Here is a 24,240-nt window from a genome sequence, read left to right as displayed (position 1 = left end):
CGCGATAAAAATACAATCAGCTATCTGTCGCCCTTTAGTAAAAGAAAATTGATTGGACGACAACAAATATGGCATGACTTTCTGTAATCTAGCTGCTAGAACCTTCGCCACCAATTTATAAATGCTTCCAATTAGACTTATAGGCCTGTAATCTGTCACCAATTCCGGAACCTGTTTCTTTGGAATCAAAGCAATGAAACCAGCATTCAGCCCCTTCACCAGCTTGTCGTACTCAAAAAATTCCATAAACATTCGCATTATGTCCTCCCGGATCATAGACCAGAATTCACGGAAAAATGTAAAATTAAAGTCGTCTGGCCCCGGAGCTCGATTCCCATCACAAGCTAACACCGCTGCCCAAATTTCATCATACGTAAATACCCCCTCAAGCAGGTCTCTATCCTCAATGGACACTCTCTTCACCCCCTCCCCCGTGAACCGCATGCTGCCACAGTTTCCATATTTAAAAAAATTATGGAAATGATCAAAAATTGCCTGTTTTATTTGTCTTGGCTCCTGACATATTTCCCCATTGACCTGTAAATTCATTAAATTCTTTCGGGCAGCCCGCATCTTGCTTACGCGATGAAAAAATCTTGTGTTTCTGTCTCCAACCTTGAGCCACTTCAGTCGTGATTTCTGTAGCCATAGACTCTCCTCCTTTCTATATTCTTTCCATAAGTCATTTAGTGCCATCATACGTTCCCTTCGCAGCTCCACCGTGACCCCCTCTCTCTCCATCTGCGCCATAAGATCATTTACCTTTTTTTCCAGAAGCACAATTTTGCTCGACCCCCACGGCCCCCTTTCCTTACACCACAGCCGAATTCTCCCTCTCAACCCTTTTAACTTTTGTAATAGAACATAGCCTGACCAACCCGAAATCATATTTGTGCCCCACCATTCTGCCACCATCTCCTTGAACCCCGCTTCCATCAGCCAGAAATTGTAGAAGGTGAACGGTTTAGGTCCAAAATCTTTGGTTCCCCAATTCAAACAAATTGCCCTGTGATCCGAAACTTCCCAATCTTTTGCCACTTGAGAAATCCCAGCAAAGCATCTTCGTTGATCAACCAACGATCCAATCGACTCCACAATCCCGAAACTTCCCAATCTCCATTCTGTTGAGGTAGATCAATTAAGTAGTTGTCATTTACAAACAGCTTGAAAGAATCATCCCCCCTCATATTTTCTCCCGCTCCCCGGCGTTCACCATCATTCAAAATTGTATTAAAATCCTCTCCCACCACCACTCTGCCTGCAAACCCTTCCAACAGCTCTCCAATCTCATTAAACATCAACTCTCTTCCCCTTCTTTCGTGCGGGCCATAAACATTACACACCATAACATCTTGATTCTCTTGAATGCGAAGGTGAAGAAGGATAAAAGTATCCCCTCTAACCACATCGATACAGCTGAAAACATCCTTCTTAAATAAAACCGCCAACCCTCCTGCAGCTCCAATAGCAAGAACGCATTCCATTCCCAACCCCCGCGCTCGCATCCACCCTCGAAGGGCACACTCCCTCCCTTCATTAAGTTTAGTTTCCTGCATGAAAATCACATCAGGTTTACTCTGGAAATTGCGTTCCTCACAGCCTTTCTTTTCTCCTCCCTGCCCAGGCCCCTCACATTCCACGTCACCCACACACCCTCCATATTACTGCTGATTTAAACCAGCCCTTATCTCTCTTACGATGTCTTGAAGAACAACCTCTTCGGGACAATCAAACAACATGCCTGCGCATTGGCTTCTAATCAATGCTCTTCGAGCTCTAGTGGTCACCCCTTCATCACTATTCCAATTTTCTGGGATCAATTGTAATTCTAAACCTGTTTCTTGTAGTGCGAGCACTTCTGAACTTCGGTCACCTCTTCTAGGCCTACCCCTTGCACGTTTGGGTGACTCTGAATGGAAAAGTGGCTTCACCTTCCGAGGTCTCCCTCTCTTACGTCGGACAACACCAGTTACAGCTTCCAATTGTCGAAGTTGTTCTTCTTGCAATTCCACTTCCCACTGTATCGCTGCTTCCACCTCTTCTGAATTAGCTCCGTCCCCTAAATCAGCTATGTAATCCACCACTTGTGATTTTGTTCCCTCCTTTATTGCTTCTTGATTGGCATCAACAGTATCAGAGTGGAGTAAAGAGTCCTTGGACAAGAAGACATGTCTGTTATCTGTTCCACTGGCCTGATTCCAGCCCAAATTGATTATACCTGATTCCCAGTTTGCCAAGTTCTTATTCACGTGTAGCTTAGTACTCCCCAAGGCTTGATTAAAAAAATCTTCATATTGATGATCAGATTTTAAATCCCCATTTGAATTGATTTTTTCCACAATTATGCCTTCTTGAATTTGGAGGGAATCAATATCTAAAGCCTCAAACTTTTTAATTCCCTTTATCTCAGCAACAGAATATCCCACCTCGATCAAATCTTTGACCTATTTCAACATTTCTATCACATTTTTATCCTCCTGGGCCCGCACATAATTATCACCAGCTTGGGCGTTACATCCTGCAATTATCTCTCCCTGATTTGAGGTCATCATAATAGGCGTTTCATCCCTTAATTTCTCCTTAGTTTGAATTTTCAAATGCTGCGTACGTGTCCACACGTTAGGGTTAGTCCACCACCTTGTGCTAACGTTACCGCACCACCATGCTCCGGGGAAACCCCTCGGCAGCGCCGTTGGAAACATTTGAATTTCGTCTCTGACTGGTGACATCACAGCGGTATTCTCATCTTGATCCTGTTTCACACCTCGTGCTGAGTCTTCAACAGCATCTTCTTCCTTAGTCTCAAGTCCTCCCTCGTCCTCTTCTATTGGATATGGATAATCCTTCTCGCTCCGCACCGGCGTCGATGGCATATCAGGCACACAACCATAATCAAATTGTAAATTATCCTTCTCGATCAAGACTTGAAAGTTTTGTTCTTGAACCTTAACTGATATGACAAAAGGATGCAAAATTGGATGAGGCATTTCTACCAATATCCTTGCAAAATCCACTCTTTCCCTGGCACTTGTTGCAGCATCCACACAAACATATGTGCCCAACTTATTTCCTACCGCTGTAAAGAATTGTTCCCCCCATATACCCATTGGAATCTGCCACACCTTAATCCAAATGCAATGTGAAACAGCAAACACAGACTCTGTACACGGTCTGAGATTGTGTAATTTTTCCTCCAAAAAAATACTACATTCCTCAATCGTTTCCGCCATGTCCTGGTTCGATTCAAACTCTAACAGAACTTCCTTCGCGCCCATTGGAATCAAACTGAAATTGTACAAGCCAATAGAGCTAAAGTATCTCTGGAGATGCTCCACATTTTCAACCTCTTGTACCTTTGCATACGCACATCTATCGAACCATCTCTGTGATTCTTGTAGGAAATTAACAGATATTCCACCATCCATCAAAGGGCCCTCCTCATTTCATGTATTCACTTGAGTTGTTGTATTACCTTTCGGCTTCCATACTCTTCCCTGCACTTGATAGTGCAGTTCTTTTTCCCCCCACCGACGTTGCTTCCTCCCTTCTCGCAATCGCCCCTGTTCACGAGCCATACGAACCACCAGATAGTGACCCTCAAGTCGCAACCCATTATTCAAACGGATAGCTCGCCGCGCTTCATCAATTGTTGCAAAAAAACCAAAGCCATCCTGAATCGCACATCACCTCGTCTCTTCCGCATTATCTGAACATCCATTACTCTCCCAGCTCTGGAGAAGACCCCTCTAACCTTTGCTTCTGTAACCCTAGCGGCAATCCCATCCACAAAAACTGTGACATTGTGTCTCCGATCTCACTCCTCCTATCCCCGTCGTGGTTGAGCTTCTTACTGTTGCTGAACATTCCTACCTGGCCACGTCCACCGGCCGCCAAACCTTGACGTTCCGCCCTGGGTTCCAGCATACCTCCTCACCGGAATTTGTCTCCACGGCGGAGCAGTCCTGCCGTGGAATCTCTCTCGAGACTTTCTCTCTCTAAACATAATCAAAATACACTCAATTCATAGAATAAATCCATTTTTATCTATATTTATTTATTACCTTTTTAAATTTTAGATTTGATTAGGATTTAGGTTGTTTATTTCTTGATTTTATCTTAATTTATCTTCTTATTTATTTAATGTTAATTTTAGGAAATATTTTATTTTATTTTATTTTAGAGTTATTTTTAGAGTATAAATTAATCAGAATTTAGGTTTTTATTTTTATCTTAAATTAATTAATACTCTAAAAAAAAGTCTCACGTGTCATTCTCAGGTTAATTCTCATAAAAAATATTTCACATGTCATTGCATTTGATAGATTCTCTTATGTTGTGTTATTTTATCTTGAAACCGAATTTTAAAAGATTTGCCCTAATTATTTAAGATTTACCTAGATTACTCCTTACTAAATTTATTTCCAAAACAAATCTTGAAACCATTTTTATTATATATTTAAATTAGGAAAAGTCTCAAGCCTAATTTACTACATATTTACATGAATCCTGTGATTTCTCCTTTTATTCTTTCTCATGATCCACAATTTAAAAAAAAATTATGTAATGCTCAGATTATAATTCATTAAAATTTAAAAGATTTTTCCTAATTATCTAAGATACTGCATCAGTCATCTTCTCATCAATATATTAAGAAATAATTGTTGACAACTAATTAATTAGGAAACAGATTTATGAATAATTATTATAAATGAATATCATTGACTAATTTATAAAAAAACTGATCTTATCAATATCAATCTATATATATATATGAGAAAAGAAGAACATCAATCAGGCTGATTTAGTGACGTGTCATTCTCACATTAATACTTAGTGACGTGTCATTCTCACGTTAGTTCTCATAAAAAAAATTACACGTGTCATTCTCAGGTTAGTTCTCATAAAAAAATACATTTTTAAATTTTAGATTTGATTAGTATTTAGGTTGTTTATTTCTTGATTTTATCTTATTATTTATTTTTAGAGTATTAATTAATTTTTATGGTATTTTTTATTGAATTTTCGGATTTTTAATTAATTCAGGATTTTATGAGTTTTTATTGTGATTTACTAGATTTTTTTAGTTTTTATCTATATTTATTTAGTACCTTTTTTAAATTTTAGATTTGATTATGATTTAGGTTGTTTATTTCTTGATTTTATCTTAATTTATTTTAGATTTATTTTTAGAGTATTAATTAATTTTTATGGTATTTTTTATTGAATTTTCGGATTTTTAATTAATTCAGGAATTTATGAGTTTTTATTGTGATTTGCTAGATTTTGATAGTTTTTATCTATATTTATTTAGTACCTTTTTAAATTGTAGATTTGATTAGGATTTAGGTTGTTTATTTATTGATTTTATCTTAATTTATCTTATTATTTAATTTTAGAGTATTAATTAATTTTTATGGTATTTTTATTGAATTTTCGGATTTTTAATTAATTCAGAATTTTATGATTTTTTATTGTGATTTGCTAGATTTTTGTAGTTTTTATCTATCTTTATTTATTACCTTTTTAAATTTTAGATTTGATTAGGAAAAATAAAAAATAATAAAAATACCAAAAAATTAATTAATACAAACTATCAAAATCTACTCAATCACAATAAAAACTCATCAAATTCTGAATTAAATAAAAATCCGAAAATTCAATAAAAATACCATGAAATTTAACTAATACTCTAAAAATAAACTTTTTCTTCACCTAAAATTTATTTCCATAAGAAATCTTGAAACCGATCTTTTAAAGGTATTTTTAAATCTGAGAAACTTTTTCATAAAATATTAAAATTTTAAAAGATTTGCCCTAATTATCTAAGATTTACCTAGATTAAATAAAAAACTAAAAATTCAATAAAAGTACCATAAAAATTAATTAATAAAAACTCATAAAATCTTTAATTAAATAAAAATCCGAAAATTTAATAAAAAAAATTAATTAATACTAAAAATAAACTTTTTATTCACCTAAAATTTATTTTCATAACAAATCTTGAAACTGATTTTTAAAATAAAAGATTTGCCTTAATTTGTAGTTATCCTCATTATTTTTACGCTAAAATTAGTCTTCTTCCTAAGCTCTAATTGCTTCTTTGTAGAAGCTGCCTTGCTCTCTCCTTGATCCGCTATTATATTTCTACTCTTTTTTTTGTTCACTGGTGTTTTCTTTTACTTGCAGGAATAATTTCCTATAAATGGATTGGACCGGTTCTTATAAGTATTTCTTATAGCTCTACCTACAGGATTTTTGATAACCCTTTTTTGAGTCGGTTGCAAAGGCTTTTTGTCCAGTAGAAGTTGTTTGTACTCAGGCAGAAAGTATATGTCTTTACATGGTTATCATTGAGGACATTGTCGCGAAATATCATCAGATATTTAAAGGCTCTGACTACTATGTTTGTACCCAAGGTATGTTATGTCAAATTGATTTTTTGTGCTTTTTGTGAAGAGATGGCACGAAATTATGATCGTCCAAGTTTATTTTGGTTTTTTTGTTCATTTTAGTGGGATGATTAGTTTTATGCTTGGATATAATTCTGATTTTACAGGGTAACAACAAGAACAGTAAGGTGATGCAAATTCACCTTCTCTGAATTGGTCCATTTTCTTCCTGTTGCCATGGCGAATGAAGTAATGTTTGATTAACGTAGTTTCCTGTGATAACATAATCTTTTGAATTCTGGATTTCCTTGAAGATAGATTAGCGCATTCCATAAATTGTGTCTTTTAAGTTTAAAGCAAGAGATTTTGTTAACCCCACAGATCTTTGCTGCAGGTTCCCTCTTCCACAATGTCCTGCAACTGGCCTTATCTGTACTTTCCATGAACTATTCTCGCAACAATATTCTATTCTGAGAGCTTCAATTATAGTTTGTGAGTATGTAGACAAGGCAAATCTTTAAACTTATGATTTAAAGCAAATGTTTTGATTCTTTATTTGTATCTAAAGATATTGCAGGTGGTTATTGTAGGAGACATTAGCCAGGTGATTTGATATGATACGAAAGATGGTGAGAATGGAAGTATTAATGATCCAGCCATATAGTTCTGCTCCACCTATGATACATAGTAGCCAAAATTAAGGATTTCTCATCACTCCAAATTCCATTCAATACTGTGTGAGGTGACTCATATCTTTCTCATAATTAATTGTCTCATAAAAAGTTAATCTAATGGCCATACAAAGTACCAGCAAGTCACTAATTTTTTCCCTTTTCTTCAGCAGTTTTAAACCCTTTTTCTATATGCAGAGCGAAAAATGTCTATAGGTTTACAGAGCAATGAAAGTCTAATTAATGTGATTCACTGTTATCTTCTGACTAATTCATCACAAGGAGGATAAGTTATCAAAGTTTTGCAATCATTGTTAACAAAAATGATACATAATTATTGGTGGTGGATGAAAGATGGTCCTGTCGTGGATCGTGGCTATTGGCTAACAAGATCAAATTTGCGGAGCATATAATTATATTTAGAGCAGCTATGAATGTGGTACAGGAACTTAATAAAATGATACTGTTGAGAAATTTAGTAGAGTGATGTGTTTTAACTTGAACTCTTTAATCAGACAGAAAGATGACATGTCATTCTTCAGTGCCAAAAGCTAAACACTCTCTGTTCATGTTCTGAACCTTTTGGTCCTAATCTAGCTCTGGTGTTTTGATGGATTAAATAATGATTACTTTAATGATTGCCTTAGGAGGAGGTCAAGAAGAAGTTTTACTATGCTGCCACTCATACATTTTCAAAGTTTCATTGCCCTCATACTATTGGATATTGTCTTGACTATACCTAATCTACATCTGCTGTTATTGGTCTTACAATTTAATATTTTTTTGTTTCTATTTGGATTGTGTACTGGCTTAAATGTTTCTCTTTCAATTTTCAACTTTTCATCTTTATAGTTAAGAGTTCCTAATGGAGAACCTATTACTGCTTTGAACTGATTTCAGGTCTCAAAGTCAACTTTCACAAAAGCAAATTGGCAGGGGTGGCAGTGGATCGGGATTGTTTAGGGCAGTTTGCCGCCGTTCTTCATTGCAAGGTAATGTCCATTCCGTTTGTGTATTTGGGGATCCCGGTGGGAGGAAGATTAAAGAGCTTGGCATTGTGGGATGCAGTTATTAAGAAGATGAAGGGGAGGCTCTCTTCGTGGAAACAGAAACATATATCCTTTGGAGGACGATTGTGTCTGATTCAGAGTATCTTGTCTGCTTTACCGCTATTTTTTCTCTCTTTTTTCAAAATCCCAGTAGGTGTCCTCACGATTTGTACTGGAATTATGAGGAGATTTTTGTGGGGAGGGGTCGAATCGGATAGTAAAATTAATTGGGTTAAATGGTCGGAGGTTTGCAAACCAAAGGACCATGGTGGGTTGGGTGTAAAGGATTGGAGGTTATTTAATACTGCACTGTTAGGGAAGTGGAACTGGCGGTTTTTGACTGAGCCAGATAGTCTTTGGTGTCGTGCGGTCATGGCAAATTGTAGAACCTGCGGAGAATCATCATGGTGGAAGGATGTCCAGTCCATTCGTGTGGAAGAAGGGTGGTCATGGTTTGAACATAACCTGCAGAAAACTGTCTGTGAAGGAAACCAGACCATGTTTTGGGCAGAAAACTGGATAGGAACTGGTAGTTTAGAACTTCGGTTTAGACGCTTATATAATCTTTCTTGTCAGAAACGGGAACCAGTGAAGAATATGGGTTATTGGGAGAATGGGGTGTGGCGGTGGTCATTTCGATGGAGGAGGAGGTTGCAAGGAAGGGAGGTGGGATGGTTTGAGGAGTTAACGGGGGTTTTGCGAGCTGCACAATTGGTAGAGAATAAGCAGGATAGCTGGGTGTGGGAACTAGAAGGGGGTGGCTCTTACTCAGTTAATTCTTCTTATGTTTTTTTGCAGGGACAAAACTTAGGTGAAACGAATCCTGTGTTCTCATGGATATGGACAGCACCAGCACCTTCCAACATAAAGGCATTTGCATGGAGAGTAATGTTAGGCCGCATTCAGACTCGGGATAATTTGCTGAAGAGACAAGTCATTCATACTGCCGCTGAAGCTCTTTGTCCGTTATGTGGCCGGGTGGAGGAATCTTGTTCCCATTTGCTCTTTACGTGCCCCGCTGCCTTGCTGATATGGTATGATGTTTATGCCTGGTTGGGTGTGTCCACAGCTCAGATTCCAGTTGGTGAGGTACACTTACTGCAATTTGCCTCAATTGGGAGTAATAAATCTCAAAAATTAGGTGAAGTTGCAATATGGCTGACTGTAGTTTGGTCATTATGGTGTGTGCGTAATAGAATTGTTTTCAGTGGGGGTGAGCTACTTAAAGACCAAATTCTGGAGCAGGTTCAGCTTAAATCGTGGCAGTGGTTAACAGCTCGGCGGGTTGAATTTTCCTACTCTTGGTTTGAGTGGAAATCGAACCCACGATTGTGCCTTCTGTCATTGTGAGGTCTGAACTGTCATGGTAATGAGATTGCTGTTTGTGAGGGGAGTATATGCGTTTCTGATGTCACAGCAACATGAGCATTTGATATACTAATGATGCGTGGAATACATTTACACTTGTTGTTCAACTTTTATTGATAATGTGGCAGTGGTATATGGCTCAATGGACTCTTTGCGTGGGAGTATATTTTACATGTGTTGCTAAGTTCATATTGAGGATGGGACAATGGTTTATGGCTGATTGGATTCCAAGGATAGTATTAGGTGCACTGACGCTATGGGACCTGAGGATGTGGCTCTGTTCTGGATCACCATTATTGTATATGGATTTTATTGTAATTGACATCTTGGGGTTTCGCTTTGGCTCTTACAAATGTGTACTCTTTTTCCTTCACCAGGTTTTTCCCAAGGGGGTTTTCCTGGTAAGGTTTTAATGAGGCACATTTCTAAGAGCTTTCCCCAAGGTTGTTGGGTTTTTTATTGTTGTATCTTTGTATCTCTTTCTCTTTGTATTGGGTTGAAGTACCCCTTGTACTTCATTTCAATATAATTTTTGGCTTATCAAAAAAAAAAAAAAAAACTGGTGTGGAGAGGTAAGCTTTTAAGTATTTTTCTTATTTTTGGAGGTTATCTTAATTAGTAGTTGTTTGGAACACAGATTGTTTGGAACTATTACTTGAATTCTTTTGAGAATTTTAATTCTGTTATCCCTTTTGCCCAATAGTTTTAGGATTTTATCTGGTGTGCTCTAAAACTTAAAAGGGAGGGTTCAATAATTTTTCTTATGTTTCCATAGGGGTTTTGAGATTTTGCACTAAGCATATTTTTTCCAGTTGCCTTCCTTTTGATAATGCTTATTTCTTCCGGATCCTTTGACACCTTTTGATCTGTTTTGCTTGAGCCGATGCAGGTATTTGTGCTGATGTTGTAGTCGAATGCAATGTGGAAATAATTATGAGTTTGAGAGAGAACAAAGCATGCTTACTTTTTCTGTTGACAACTTCTAGATGCTTTTAAAGGGGTTAGACTCTAGAGTGAATATGCTTTTGTAGCTTTTGGAGGATTAATTGCAAGTCAAGGGTTAGTGATAATTAAGGGAAATGTGCTTGATGTGTACAAGATGTGTAGTTTGGTGCATTTTACAAGGGGCTGAGTGAGTGGTGGGGGGTATAGATCATACATGTTAACAACATCATGATTCCTGAGATATATTCGACTGTAAGGGGCTTTGTTGGTGACAAATGTAGTTTTATGGAGATCTTTCAAATTGTTGCAAGAAATGGAGTTCTTTCAATTGAAGTTTGATTATCATTTAATAAATTTTGACACTTTATCTGATTGATCTATTAATGTTTCGAGCGAGATGAGACAAGAAAAAGGTTACTCCAGACTAGTAGTTGAGTCATTGAAAAAAGCTTTAGGTGTAACACAATCTTTGCCAAAGACAATGATTTAGCTACAATAATGCAATCTATACACGCAAATCTTCGCCAAAGTCAATGATTTAGCTGCAATAATGCAATCTTAGTATAGAGAGAACATTTCCCCATATAACATATTTAGCTCAATCTAAATCACAAGTGACAACAAGACGTAGAGTTTCAAGTTGTTATTATTGTGAACTGTCGTGGTCTGGAACCACTATTTGATGAAGGAACAACAGACAAATGTACTTAAATAAATTCATTTCTTTTTTTTTGTTACATTATTTTTGTTACAATTTTCATTGATTTTGAAAAGGGTTTAGAAGTATAAATTTTGTATTTAACAATAGAAAAGTATACTTAAATAATTGTATTTTTTTTAATTAATTTTAGAAGTATAAATGTAAGAGTCTGATGGTATTAATATTAAATACAGGGTAAGAAATTAGTAATGGTAAGAGTCTAAAAGGTGATTGCAGGGGTTAAAATCTCAATATTATTTTCCATTTATGGGTGTTTTTAAAAAAAATAGAGGGGCCTAACCTAAAGAAACCTTAATATAGAGGGACCAAAAACATATTTAAGCCAAAAGGTTATAAGTTCAAAACACAACAAAAGAGTAATTCAATATATGTATTATAAATACATAGCTCTCATCATGATTGTACTATCATCCTTAGTATATAAATTTTTCGATAATCGAACTACATCTTTTGTCTATACTATCTTCAACCCAGTTGGATATGGCTTGGATATGAACTAGATGTCTATCATAATTGAAGAAGACTTTTTATCATTCCCCAGGTCCCTTTTAAGTTATTAACTTTTTTTTCTACAAGATGAGTATCTAGAACAACACTTGAACATTCATGAGTTATTTGCTTTTTTCTATCAAAGGCCTTTTGTAGTTTTTTTTATATGTGTTTTTAAAGCGGATTCTTATTGGCTATTTACCCGTTGGAAACTTATCCAGGATTACCTGATGGGTCCCTACGTCCAATAATTGAATGATGACTGTGTTGATTTGATGTGCATTTCTTCGTAGTCTACTGGAGCGTTAATAGGGCACTTCTGATGGGGGACTGACAAACAGGGTTTCAATTTAAGACTTTTGATCACTTTGCTTAGCATTTCAGACGCTTCTATTTCATATGTTGTTTAACATATTTTTAATAATCAAGTGATTGTTTGACGTATCAAATACAATAGACATATTCCACGTGCGACGCACGGGTAAAAAAACACTAGTTAATATTATAATGACTAATTAATTCGTAATAAAAGACAATAATATCAACGTTTTTTTTTTTTTTTTTCAATGATGATCTCATTTAGCAATGTTTTCTTGCTTGAGCGAAGGGTAAAACAAGCTACTACGGAGTAATATACATTTAAGCATTTTTTTTCATTTCAGGTTGCCTACCAGATAGCCAAGAAAGAAAGAAAATATTCAAATGTGAAAATGAGTGAATCAAAATGATATACTTTCACGATTTCTTTTGTGAATATGTTCCATGTTTATTTGTGCTTGAATGTTTCGTGTTGATAATGTGTTATGAAATGAAGTCTAAACAAGTGATGAAAGAGATGAGAGAAGAGAAAACAAGATGGGAAGATACAAATGTTATGAATAGAGGTGCTCATCTTGGATGCATCTCCTTTATATTTATAGAGGTGAATAAGGATGAAAGACCAAGTTACATGGGCTTGAGCTTGGCTCATGATGGTCATCCAAATTATCCATAACATTATCTTTTTTTATCTAAAAGTTTGAAAAATTAAAATTATAAAAAGTACAATTTCTTGTAACCTGGTTTTCGAGGCCCTTTGAGCCCATAATTCAAAAACGCCCAGCCCGTGTTAACCTTATAAAAACCCTAATTTCATAAAATGAACTTCTGACTGCGCAAAACAGTGGTGAAGGAGCTGTTTGCAGATACGAAAATGGCGGACAAAGCAGTGACCATCCGAACCAGGAAGTTCATGACCAACAGACTCCTCTCCAGGAAGCAATTCGTGAGTTTCCATATCCCACAAATTCTTCTGTCTCATGTGTTTGTGATTCTGTGTTGTTTTTCTTTAGTCAAGTTGTGTTTGTTTTATGACATGAAAATCGTCTAGTTTTATTTGAATCCAGTAGTTACAGAAGATTATATGGTTTCGTTTGAAATGATTATCAACAATCAATGAGTATGTAAATTTTTGGTATTTATGATGATTCAGAACTCTTAACTGTCTTCTGCCATATGCAAAATGGAGGTAATTACTGGAAATTCCTATAACCCAAACTTGTTCTGTGTTGCAGATAGTTGATGTGCTTCATCCAGGGAGGGCAAATGTTTCAAAGGTATTTTCGTTTAATTTTTGTTTGTTTATTTGTAAAATGAAATTTATTATTCCATTAATATTAGGAGTTTAGGAGTTTATAGTGTCTTAAGCTAGCAATTGAATGATCAATTAGTTTTTAATATATGTTTTGTATTATGTCATGAAGACTGAGCTTAAGGAAAAGCTGGCAAGGTTATATGATGTGAAGGATCCTAACACTGTGTTTGTCTTCAAATTCCGAACACATTTTGGAGGTGGCAAATCCACTGGCTTTGGTTTGATCTATGATTCACTTGAAAATGCCAAGAAGTATGAGCCCAAGTACAGGCTTATCAGGAATGGTCTTGACACTAAGGTTGAAAAGTCAAGGAAGCAATTGAAGGAGAGAAAGAACAGAGCGAAGAAGATTCGCGGAGTAAAGAAGACGAAAGCTTCTGATGCTGCCAAGGGTGGAAAAAAGAAATGAGTTTTGAGACATTATGTTTCAGGTTTAGGGTCATTTTGCTTTCGGTGTTTTGTAATAACTATTTCATCTTTGATCTTACGCTGTTTCGATGGAACGAAATATTTTGGTGTTAGCGTCAGATCCTTGTTTTTAATTTACATTCGATTATAACTTGAGATTGACAGTACTAAATACTAATAGTGAACAATTTTGAGAACTCATTTTGCTTTCCTTACTTTCAAATATCAGTTTGATCTAAACGCCTGCCTTGATTTCAATTGGATTGATTTGGGTTTATATGGCAGTATTCCATGGAAGCATTACTGTTAATGGCGGTTTTACTCGTTTTATACAAACAGAATTGGTATTATGCTCATAGGTAGAAGTGCCTACGCGAAGAGCGGTGCCTGAATAACAACATCAAGTATTTTTTGGAGATGTGTGGTGGGGTGAGAAGGAGGGGGGCATGGGTTGTATGGGTTGCTGCTGTGTGGTGTATTTGGAGTACTAGGAATGCTGTTATTCTCAAAAATGGATTTTTTGATGGGTCTGCAGTTCTTGAGTCAATTAAGCATAAATCTAGAGCTGGCTCAGGGCTAAGGTGAGGAATTTTCGATATTCTGTGTATGAATGGTCTTTGAGCCCTTTGGTTTGCTTAGATGTGCTGTAATCTGGGTTGTGTGGAGAGTTTTGCACTGCTCTATGCTGGTTCTACTGTGTGATGATAGCTGCCCTCTATTTCCTCTCTGTTGCTTAGTGGTTTACAGGAAGCCAAGCTTATGTTTTGGATTATTGGTAGCTGATTGCAATGGGTTTAGCTTACAACTATGGTAGCTGGTCTGGAATGCTAGGATATTTCTTTCTAGTTGCTGAAATTGTAATTCTTTTCTATCTAGTTTTTCTCTAGTCTTTTAGTTCTATTATTATGTTTGCTTGCTTTTTCTTTCCTTGTATTAAGGGTTGGGGCACCCCTTGTGCTCCCTTAATGCAATTATTTGGCTCATAAGAACTTGAAAAACTGGACCAACTTTGCCAAATTTAAACGAACTCATTGTGAGTGTTCCTGCCATAGGCTATGATGGTTTGTATGTCCAATATTATGTAGTTGATTTACGGTAACAAACTAGTATTGTGGATATTACGCAAGAAATTGCCTAAAGATAAGGGAGAGTGCTTTATAGTCATTCACGGTATAATATGTATATGACAAAAGGAAAATGATCAAAAAAAAAGAATGATTCCTCTTATATTCTAAGGTTTAGTTAGATCCTTTTCTTATATCTTCGTTCCCTAGAGTTAAAATCCACAAATAATATATTAATTTTCTATTCCATCTGTCATGTCATGAAGTAGTTCCAAACTTACATGATAATTTTTTAATAACGTGTCAAAATTTTATTAGTGGAACATGAATTTAAAACACCATTTGAGAGACCGAATTGAAGAATTCAATCCAAAAAAAAAAAATTCACACCTTTTTTTAGGGATGTTCACAGTTCACATATGTTTCATACGTACAACCCTTGCACATAGGTTGCATAACAATATCAACCACTCTCAAACAAGTTTTGTGATAGCTTTTTTACTGCTAAAAAAATTTTATGACGGTCAAAAATCACCACAAAAGTGAATGTATAAAAGAAGCTGATACGACTATGCGGTCTATTAATATTTCTTATACTTTTGTGCAAGAAAACATTATCCATGTATAAATTATCTAATAAATTTTGCATATATATTCTTCGCAAAAGCAAAGTTTAATAACATCCATAAAAAAGTTTTCCATTGAATAAAAAAAATAACATCCATAAACAAAAGTTAAAACCTTACTACGTCCCAAGGAAATTTCTCGAACAAAAGTTAAAACTCAACACTTGCGGAGAAGCTTCTTTGATCCCATCAAAGTTAGAACCATTTGTTGTTACATTAGTTTAAAAAATCATTATAAAGTGTGAGGTTAACATGATTTTAATACAACCGTGATCTCTCCCTCCTCCCGAACAACAAATTAAAACTAAGGACAAAGAAAGCAAAAATACTTATCCTTATAAGCATGACTTCTCAATCAAAGGGTCATTGGAGAAAGTTCTCTGGGAATGCCCCATCGAGTTCTGGCAAGAACTTGCTTCCGAAGAGAAACTCCAGTCTCGTTGGCCGATTCGTCTCCACACCTCTGACGTTGAAGCTTCCGTTGCCGGCAATGCCGAATAGCGAGTTTGCTATTCAGCCAACGAAAGTGCTGGTGAATGTGACTGTTGAGAACAGTTCCGGCGCCGTGAAGCTGGTGGTGTTGCCTGAGGATACCGTGGGAGATTTGATAAAGGCAGCGTTGGTGTTTTACAAGGAGGAGAAGAGGAGGCCCTTCTTGAAAAACACTGATCCAAAGTGCTACAACCTTCACTACTCCAACTTCGCACTCCAAAGTAATTACCCTTTTTCTTTTTTTACATGAACCACTTTTTTCATTAAAAAAAATTAAATATGTTTAGTCCATAAAATAGAGGTGAACTTTTTAAAAGCTATAGAGATGAATTTGATTGGTCCCTCAAAAACATTTCATACATTTTAAACCCGAAAATTAATGAAATTAGTTCTTGTGGTATATTTTTGGGTGGCACTTTAAAGTTTGAACCACATTCACTAAAAAAGAGAGAGACTACTAGGAATAATGTTTAGTTGATATACCAATTCCACCTCCATCTTATGAGATTAAGTAGAAATGAGAGAGAAATGAATGATATGATTTGTGATGTGACAGGAAATGCAGAGAGAAATAGAAATAAAAATATGTGGAAATGAGATGGAAGAGAAAGTGAGGAGATGTGTATATATCATTACACTCGACTATTGGTTAATATTAGGAAAGTTATGAAAATTCGTTCACGGGAGACAAATCAATTCACCTATATTTTACGGAGACTAAAAACATATTTATCCCTTTAAGTAATAGGGGTAGGGTAGTAGAATATGTCATGCAATAATCTCATCAGTGTAGTGCTAGCAACACTTACCCTTAACCCTTTCATTTATATTGATTGAAAAATTTATGTTGATTAATCAACTAAATTTAAAGTGAGACTTATTATTTAAATTAGTAAATTCCATATGAATTTCACCTTTGTTGATATCATTTTTTACTAACTATATATCTGATTTAACTTCCTTCAAACTTTGGCTGAAATCATCTCACACTTTATTTATGAGAGGTGCAGGTTTGAAGCCAGATGAGAAGGTAATGCAGTTGGGGTCAAGGAATTTTTTTCTGTGCTCAAAGCCAGGCCTCATTTCTTCATGCTCCTCCGAGAAAGAGAATTTTGCAATTGATTCTGCATTTCCTTGGATGATATTCGTCCATCTCCTACTATAGGATTAGTTATCTAAGAGACTAAGACCATATGCATCTAACTTTGTATAACCAAAAAAAAACGCCCGTGGTGCTATTTAATTTATTGCCATTTTCCAATCGGCTTGGTTGTTTTGTGTGCTTATAAACTTATGATATAAATATTTCACGTATGTGAAATGATCTCTTTGAAATATTAGGTTAATAGATAGATGTCCCATAATAAAGTAGTGAAAACTAAAATCTCCCTAAACCGCAAAAGATGGGTATGGGTGGAGCAATTCAAGATTCAGCCCGAGTTTGGGTTGCAGGTTTCATGGCTGGTTGTGGTGGGGGAGAACCGTTGGGGGCGGAGGTGATGGCGTTAAGGATGGGCCTTTCTCCCTTGTGGGACTCAGGTATTCGAAGTGTAATTTGTGAGGTCGACTGTAAGGAGATTGTTTGACGCCTTACGAGATGATGCTTTTCACTTTCATGTCCTAGCACCAGATTTTCTGGAGATTTCTCAGCTTCTGCAGCGTCAGTGGTGTGTACAACTCAATCATATTCCCCATACTAATAATGATGTAGCTGACTGCTTGGCCGGTCTGGGTGTGACTCGTCAATGTGATTTCCTTCGGTTAGAGGACCCTCCTCCTCAGCTTGATCCCTTATTGACTCAGGATCTGTCAGCTTTGTCGTTTAATTTTCCAATGTACCGAAAAGATAGAAAATCCCGAATAAACTCATTAATCCTAAAATCCCCCTACAACTCATTAATATATGCAATTGTATAATGATAAAAAAAAACCTAAGTGAATAACCAGAAGTATATGGGGGACATTCCCAGCACACTGTATAACTTAGAGTCAAAAGTAAAAAAAAAAAAAAAACTTTATTTTATTATTCATAAAATAGAAAATCTACAACGTTAAAATTCTCTTGTGCATACCTCATTAACGTTCTCACAGTTGGGAACCAGGTGCTGCTCCTTGATCAAATTGTGCTCCTCGGAGAGATCAGAGACTTGATGAATCGCCGATGGCAGGAGCTCTTTAGTTGGGTTCCGCGTGAGAACAACATGGCAGCTGATTGGCTGGTGAAGCATAGTTGCCATGGTCGGGTGGTGGATCTTACCATGGTGAATTCCGCTACGCCAGAGCTTCAAGTCATTATCCTGAAAGATTCTTTTAGGCATCCCTTAGTTTCGTTTTATTTTCTTGTCATTTTCAGATGTATCAAAAAAAAGTTGTACAATATTTTTGTGTGTGTAGTAACTCCAAGATTTTTAAATGATTATCAAAACTTTAATTGAGTATTATCACCAAAACTTAACAAAGTATATCAGGATTTTACAAACATAGAGTATGCGTAAAAAAAATCAAGGTTAATAGTCAAATTAGTCCCTAAATTTATTAGTAAGTTTGATTTTAGTTCCTCTAACAAAAAATGATGTTTAGTGCGCGGTAAAAAACCGTCAGTAATTGTATAAATAACCGCTGCTAAACGTAATTTTTCGTCAGAGTGACTAAAATCAAATTCGCTTACAAACTCAGAAACTAATTTGACAATTAACCCAAAAAACAAACTATAGAGCAAAATCTAAGCAACAAAATCTTATTTTATATCAATCTATCATAACAGAATTGTAACAATATAAAATGTAATGCTAACAAACCCTATCAGAATAAATTATCTCAATAAAATATATGATAATAGATATTTCAGTAGAAATGATAGCTCTAGTAATAAGAGCTAGAAGACATATAGATTGAGGTGAGGAGGTTCAGAGATCAATGTGACAGATGCAATTTATCTTTCCAATATAAAAAAACTTACAAGATATAGATAAATATAACCATTATTTACATATATCTTTTAAAAGAGTTTTATCCTTTTACAAAGTATATGATTTTTTATTCACACGATTGTGAAAATTATTCATCTTTCATATTATGAAAAACTTTTATGAGTTTCTTAACTAAGGATTTAAGAAATATAAATATTTTTAAAATCTTTTCGTGCACGAAATATTTATTAAAAGAGAAACACTCAATATACTGTTAAGTTTTAAATAAAAATTTTCGTTTTTACATATTTAAATCAATAACTGATAACAAGATATTCTATTTCATATTTTCATATCAAATAAAACATTAAGATAAAAACAAGGGTTCTTCAGCGATCCCTTTCGTTACTGAATCTTCCTAATCCTACTACGCTTGTTAACTCTCTCTGGAACAAGATTCTTAGCTTCTCCGAGTACCTTCGGAATCCCCAAGGTTTCTTCTTCACCTTGTACTCCTCTCTGTTCCGTACGTAGCCATTATCGTACGCAACTCGCATCGTATGGTACGAATGCGCATTGTGTAATTGTACTGGAACTGAAATAGACTGAAATTCAAGATCACAGAAGGAGTATGGCTGATATCTTTGCGTGGCTCTTCTCCTTCTTCGTCCTTATTGGCTTAATTGTTCTCAACGTTTACCAGGTTAATCCCAAAACCCTTTACCTTATGCTTATTGCTTCTTCTTCTGCTTCCCCTTGTTAAAGTCAATTTAATAGCAATTTAAGGCACCCCATTATCGAAAGTTTTGCTCTTTAGTTCAAACATTCAACTGGGTATATGTATATCCAATAATGAAAATTTGGATGTGAATTTCCACTTGTAAGGGTTTAAGGGAGTCTTCAGTGTGAAGGGGTTACATTTGAGTATTTTCTGAGAGTATGTACTTTCGTGGATAGAATGCATGTATCACACTCTTTGTGATTGACACCTATATAATTTAGTAACCATAAACTTCAATCATATTTCACCATCTTACTTTTGTCTTTTTAAATTCTGATTCAATTATGATGTGGTAAGAACAAGATTGTGAAATATGATTGAATGTATGTGTAAAAAAAATTACACTGTCGATGTATTGTTATTAAACTCAAAGCAATAAACATACTAGGCACTTTGTATAGAAAACTTGAAAGTTCTTAGATTGGATGAATAGAATCATTATTAAGTTGCATTGCATATGAGGTTTTTCGGGATTTTGTAAAGTGGTCTATCTACTGAAATGACCTAATTTCTTATGCTTTTGTGTTCTCATATGTTCCATGTTGATCTATATCGTATTCTAGGAGTTAGGATAGGAGTCTCATTTGTCCCTATGTCCAGGTTTTGTTACTTATCTCATTCAGCTTCAGAGCCTTCTGAAGAAGGTTAAGTTTTATTTGTAATGCCTCTAAATGTGCTTGTGTGCTTGTAATTCTCTGACTGTGCTTAACATTTGTTGCAGTTAATGTGTCTGGCAGACCTTGAATTTGATTACATAAATCCTTATGATTCCGCATCTCGAATAAACAAAGTGGTTTTGCCTGAGTATATTACAGTAGGTGTCCTGCTCTGCTTCTACGTTGTAACAGGGCATTGGATAATGTCACTGTTCTGCCTTCCTTACCTCTACTACAATGTGAGATTGTAAGTTTTCTGCCAAATCTACAAATAAGCTGTGCGAGTTTATTATTTATGAATGACAACTGATTGATGAATATTCTGTTTTCAAGAGACATTAAGTGAAAATGTAACTAGTTGATGGATGTCAGGTTGAGTTAGAGTTAGGATCTTTGCATTCTTCAGCATCTTGCTAGTGTGATTTCCTCTTAAAATGCAACTAGTTGATGGCACATGAGATAAGCCAATTTGATAGCAATGATGTACATTATGGTTTATGCTTCAAAAAGTTGCTAAGCAGGCTACACTTTTACTACTGATAATTACTTGCTTTTCAAAAAAAAAAATGCTTTTCAAAAAAAACTACTGATAATTACTTAATATTCTGTTTCTTAGAAACCTCTTTAAGAGGTACTATTCATGTCTCTGCAGTAGTTGGTTGTTGACTCCGGTTTGATTTTGAATTTGGGTCTTTGCATTCTGAATTCTAATTTGAGTTTAGGAATTATATGGTCATGGTGTATGAGTAAAAGACCAAATGCTAGAGTAAGAAGATTTGATGCCTGAATCGGTAAATAGAGTTATTGCCGCAGCAACTCTAGAGTAAGAAGGGCAAAAAGCACACACGCTTTAAGTAGTAGTAGGCGTATCCGTGCTGGATTATATTCATACTAGACACTTTCATAGATACTTAGGATACTGCCATAGTAGTCAATCCCGGATAGCGGCGCGTAGCGGCCGGCCCCAAAAGTGGGATAGCGTGATAGCGCATAGCGGGATGGCCGCTATTCTGAATTTTTTTATGTAATTTTATATCATTAATAGTTTAATACTATATACATATAAATAGCAAACAATGTCAAATATTGCCTAAAATTCATAACATTCATAATAGAAATAAAAATCATAAGTCTTGAACAATAACACACAACTAATAACTTCTCAAAAGCAAGGTAAAGAAGTCGAATTTGCAAATCTGAATGAAGAATGAAGCTTAATTCTTTCAATTTTGACCTATAATGGCCCTGAGAAGTCCTAACATGCCCATAAAAAGGTTCCCCAACGATTTAAAACAAAGAGGCTTGAGTCATTTTCTCCTTCGTTCATATAGCGCCGCTATTTCCCGCTATTGGCCGCGATCTGCCGCTATTTTGGCCGCTATTCGCGCCGCTACGACCGCTATTGTGAAGTTGGCCGCTATTTCATCTCAATAGCGGCAGGGAGCCGCTCCGCTCCGCTACGCCGCTATAGCGCCGCTATTTGCCGCTATTGACTACTATGGATACTGCTAGTTACATTTTATAATTTTGTTAACCTTTTTTTACCAATTCAGATAGGAATGCTACAATTTTTAGATTAATTATAACATTTTATTATGTTTCCAGGGACTCATACTCAAGTTCAAAACATTGATTCCCTCTTTAGATTTAATATTTGTATTTAATGTTAATATTAATTTTATACACTGTATCATAGTCGTATCAAATCTCAATTTTTAGAATTTGTCCTATTCTTATACCTGCGTGTGTTTTCTAGCTTGATGCATAGTTTCGCACCTTGGGGGGGTGCGCGCAGGAGATGCCTATTAAATGAAAGTATATGAACATTTCTATCAATATAATAGGTTCCCTCACATAAGAGTCATCTAGGCTTAAAGTGTGGACATGGATAGGCCCATCGAACCTAATGTTGAACTTGAGCTTTTATTTAGAAGAATGGGGGTATTGAAGATCAAATCTAGACCATTTGATCATAGAAACTCTTATACCATGTCATGAGCTAACTATCTCTAAAGTTTTAGCTGTTAAATGAAAACACATAAATGGTTCTCATACCTAGCATTCAGTACTATTAGTTTCTCGTCAACATCATCAATTATAGATTTTGCATATAGTCACACGTATCATTCGATATCTATATCAATATCTGTATGGGTGACATAGCTGCCATATTATTTGGTATTTGGTTTCTTATAGTTAGGGGATAACAGAGGGTTTTGCGTGCTTTAATCATCCTTGAAAGCTTAATATAATGGAACATGCTCCTTATGGTCTTGCTGATTGCATATTTTTGTCACTTTGATCAGGTACAGACAGGGAAAACATCTAGTTGATGTTACAGAGATTTTCAACTTGCTTCCTTGGGAAAAGAAGCAACGGCTTTTCAAGCTCTTCTATGTTATTTTTATGCTTTTCCTCTCCTTATTTTGGTATGCTAATTAGATAAAAGCCTCGAACTCAACAAAAAAAAAGTCCTATTAACTTATTCTTACCAAGTGCGTTTTGCTGCAGGTTGATATACACATCACTGGATGACCAAGATAACTAGGTTTGTGGCGTTTAACTGCCACCATGTATCAAAGCCTATTCTGGACTACGGTGTATTCTTAAGCTTTGGTTGCCGGCATGTATCATTTATTGGACATTAGATAACTGCATGACTGTATTTTTATATCAATACACTTCAAGCAGTTTTGTTGCTTGTGGGATTTTTGCATGTTTGAGAATAACGCAAAATGTTGAGTTCAAACATTTCCGTTCTACATGGCATGGTAGTGGTACCAAAATAATATGGGTAAAGCTATTCATACTTGTAATATTTTTGCACATTTTAAACCAAATTGATCACCAACAATGTGTTGTTCTAGTGGTGAGCAAGCAAGATTTCTGTTAGGGTGAGAACAAAAGTTCGAATCTTGGGAAAGTCATTTGTTGGGAGAAACAACTAATTTCTTGAACAAGTGGGGACATCCGGGTCAAAGACTAAAAAAAACTAATCGGATGAGATTATCAAGAATTGGAATTTGATTTTCAATTTCCTTCTCTTTGAGATAGAGCTCTCATAGGTTTTTACTGTGCCACTCCAATAATTTCTTGGTTTCTTGGATGAAGCTGTTTACTGTGTGAATCCATCATAAGTAGGGGAGTGAATTCATTGGATTCCCATGGAGGCACGAATGCTGCCAATAGTTCTTCCATAATCTAAGCAATATATGACTCTAATCAGATGCGGCTGTACATGGTGGTGAATGTGGCTGAGAGCACTATGGCAAGATAAGTACTTGCAATAGACACATTGGCGCTCAAATGGCCTTTAGATCAGAGAGAGATATCAAAGTTTAGAAAGCAACGAGTGAGAAAATGAGTAATCCAAACTTATAGTGTGATTAAACATGTATATATAGTGATCGTAGTGATTAATTGTTTGACATCCTATCATGTACGTGACATTGAAGTTTTAACCTTGTTTAAGTGGATATGACCATAATCCTAGCAACTTAGCCTTACATTGAGCCACTTGGTTAGAAGACTGGAAGTCTAGCAGCTTAGCCTTACATTGAGCCACTTGGTTAGAAGACTGGAAGTCTTGCATTTGGTGGTCTTTGACGACTAGCTTGACAATCAACAATAGTGTGGTCGTTTGGATGGACCGGAATAAAGAGATTCACATTAGGAGAAAAATTGTTAGGCTTAGGGATATTAAGTTATTGGCCTAATTAAGTTGCACAAAATAGATAAAGTATGTGCTCTAGGGATATTAAGTTATTGGCCTAATTAAGTTGCACAAAATAGATAAAGTATGTGCTCTTGTACTTGAGGATCACCTGGCTTTCATCGTTAGATGCTTGAACCGAACCAAACTGCACTAGTTTCTATTTTCTATCGATTTGGATTTTTTTTTTGACATATTCTATCGATTTGGATTGGTTTTGAACCAAATATTAAAAAAACCGATCCAATTTAATTTATTCGATTTGGTTCGTCGGTTCCGATGAATACCAAATATGGTTGTTTTTTTTTTTTTGGTAGATGACACAAA

General features: G+C 35.7%; 4 protein-coding genes across 4 annotated transcripts; all 4 read left to right on the top strand.

Moving 5' to 3' along the window:
• Positions 1-7,086: 7,086 nt before the first annotated feature.
• On the top strand, positions 7,087-10,101 carry LOC130714100 (uncharacterized). Its single transcript, XM_057563984.1, has 3 exons — positions 7,087-7,126; positions 7,961-8,052; positions 8,908-10,101. Exon 3 carries the CDS (start codon positions 8,998-9,000, stop codon positions 9,457-9,459), a length of 462 nt encoding a protein of 153 aa, XP_057419967.1. The 5' UTR covers positions 7,087-7,126; positions 7,961-8,052; positions 8,908-8,997; the 3' UTR covers positions 9,460-10,101.
• Positions 10,102-12,748: 2,647 nt separating this feature from the next.
• On the top strand, positions 12,749-13,874 carry LOC130715801 (40S ribosomal protein S24-1-like). Its single transcript, XM_057565923.1, has 3 exons — positions 12,749-12,896; positions 13,186-13,227; positions 13,375-13,874. Exons 1-3 carry the CDS (start codon positions 12,825-12,827, stop codon positions 13,672-13,674), a joined length of 414 nt encoding a protein of 137 aa, XP_057421906.1. The 5' UTR covers positions 12,749-12,824; the 3' UTR covers positions 13,675-13,874.
• Positions 13,875-15,617: 1,743 nt separating this feature from the next.
• On the top strand, positions 15,618-18,026 carry LOC130714256 (uncharacterized). Its single transcript, XM_057564149.1, has 2 exons — positions 15,618-16,076; positions 16,866-18,026. The coding sequence occupies exons 1-2, from the start codon at positions 15,707-15,709 to the stop codon at positions 17,018-17,020; spliced, it is 525 nt and encodes a 174-aa protein (XP_057420132.1). The 5' UTR covers positions 15,618-15,706; the 3' UTR covers positions 17,021-18,026.
• Positions 18,027-19,118: 1,092 nt separating this feature from the next.
• Positions 19,119-23,017, top strand: LOC130715506 (protein cornichon homolog 4-like). The gene is made up of 4 exons (XM_057565613.1): positions 19,119-19,467; positions 20,267-20,448; positions 22,508-22,630; positions 22,713-23,017. The coding sequence occupies exons 1-4, from the start codon at positions 19,396-19,398 to the stop codon at positions 22,747-22,749; spliced, it is 414 nt and encodes a 137-aa protein (XP_057421596.1). The 5' UTR covers positions 19,119-19,395; the 3' UTR covers positions 22,750-23,017.
• Positions 23,018-24,240: the final 1,223 nt, after the last annotated feature.

The sequence above is a fragment of the Lotus japonicus genome, chromosome 4, assembly GCF_012489685.1.
Source record: "Lotus japonicus ecotype B-129 chromosome 4, LjGifu_v1.2".
NCBI classification, from domain to species: domain Eukaryota; kingdom Viridiplantae; phylum Streptophyta; class Magnoliopsida; order Fabales; family Fabaceae; genus Lotus; species Lotus japonicus.
Note: the sequence above shows the minus strand (reverse complement) of the source record. Positions and strands in the feature narration are given on the sequence as shown.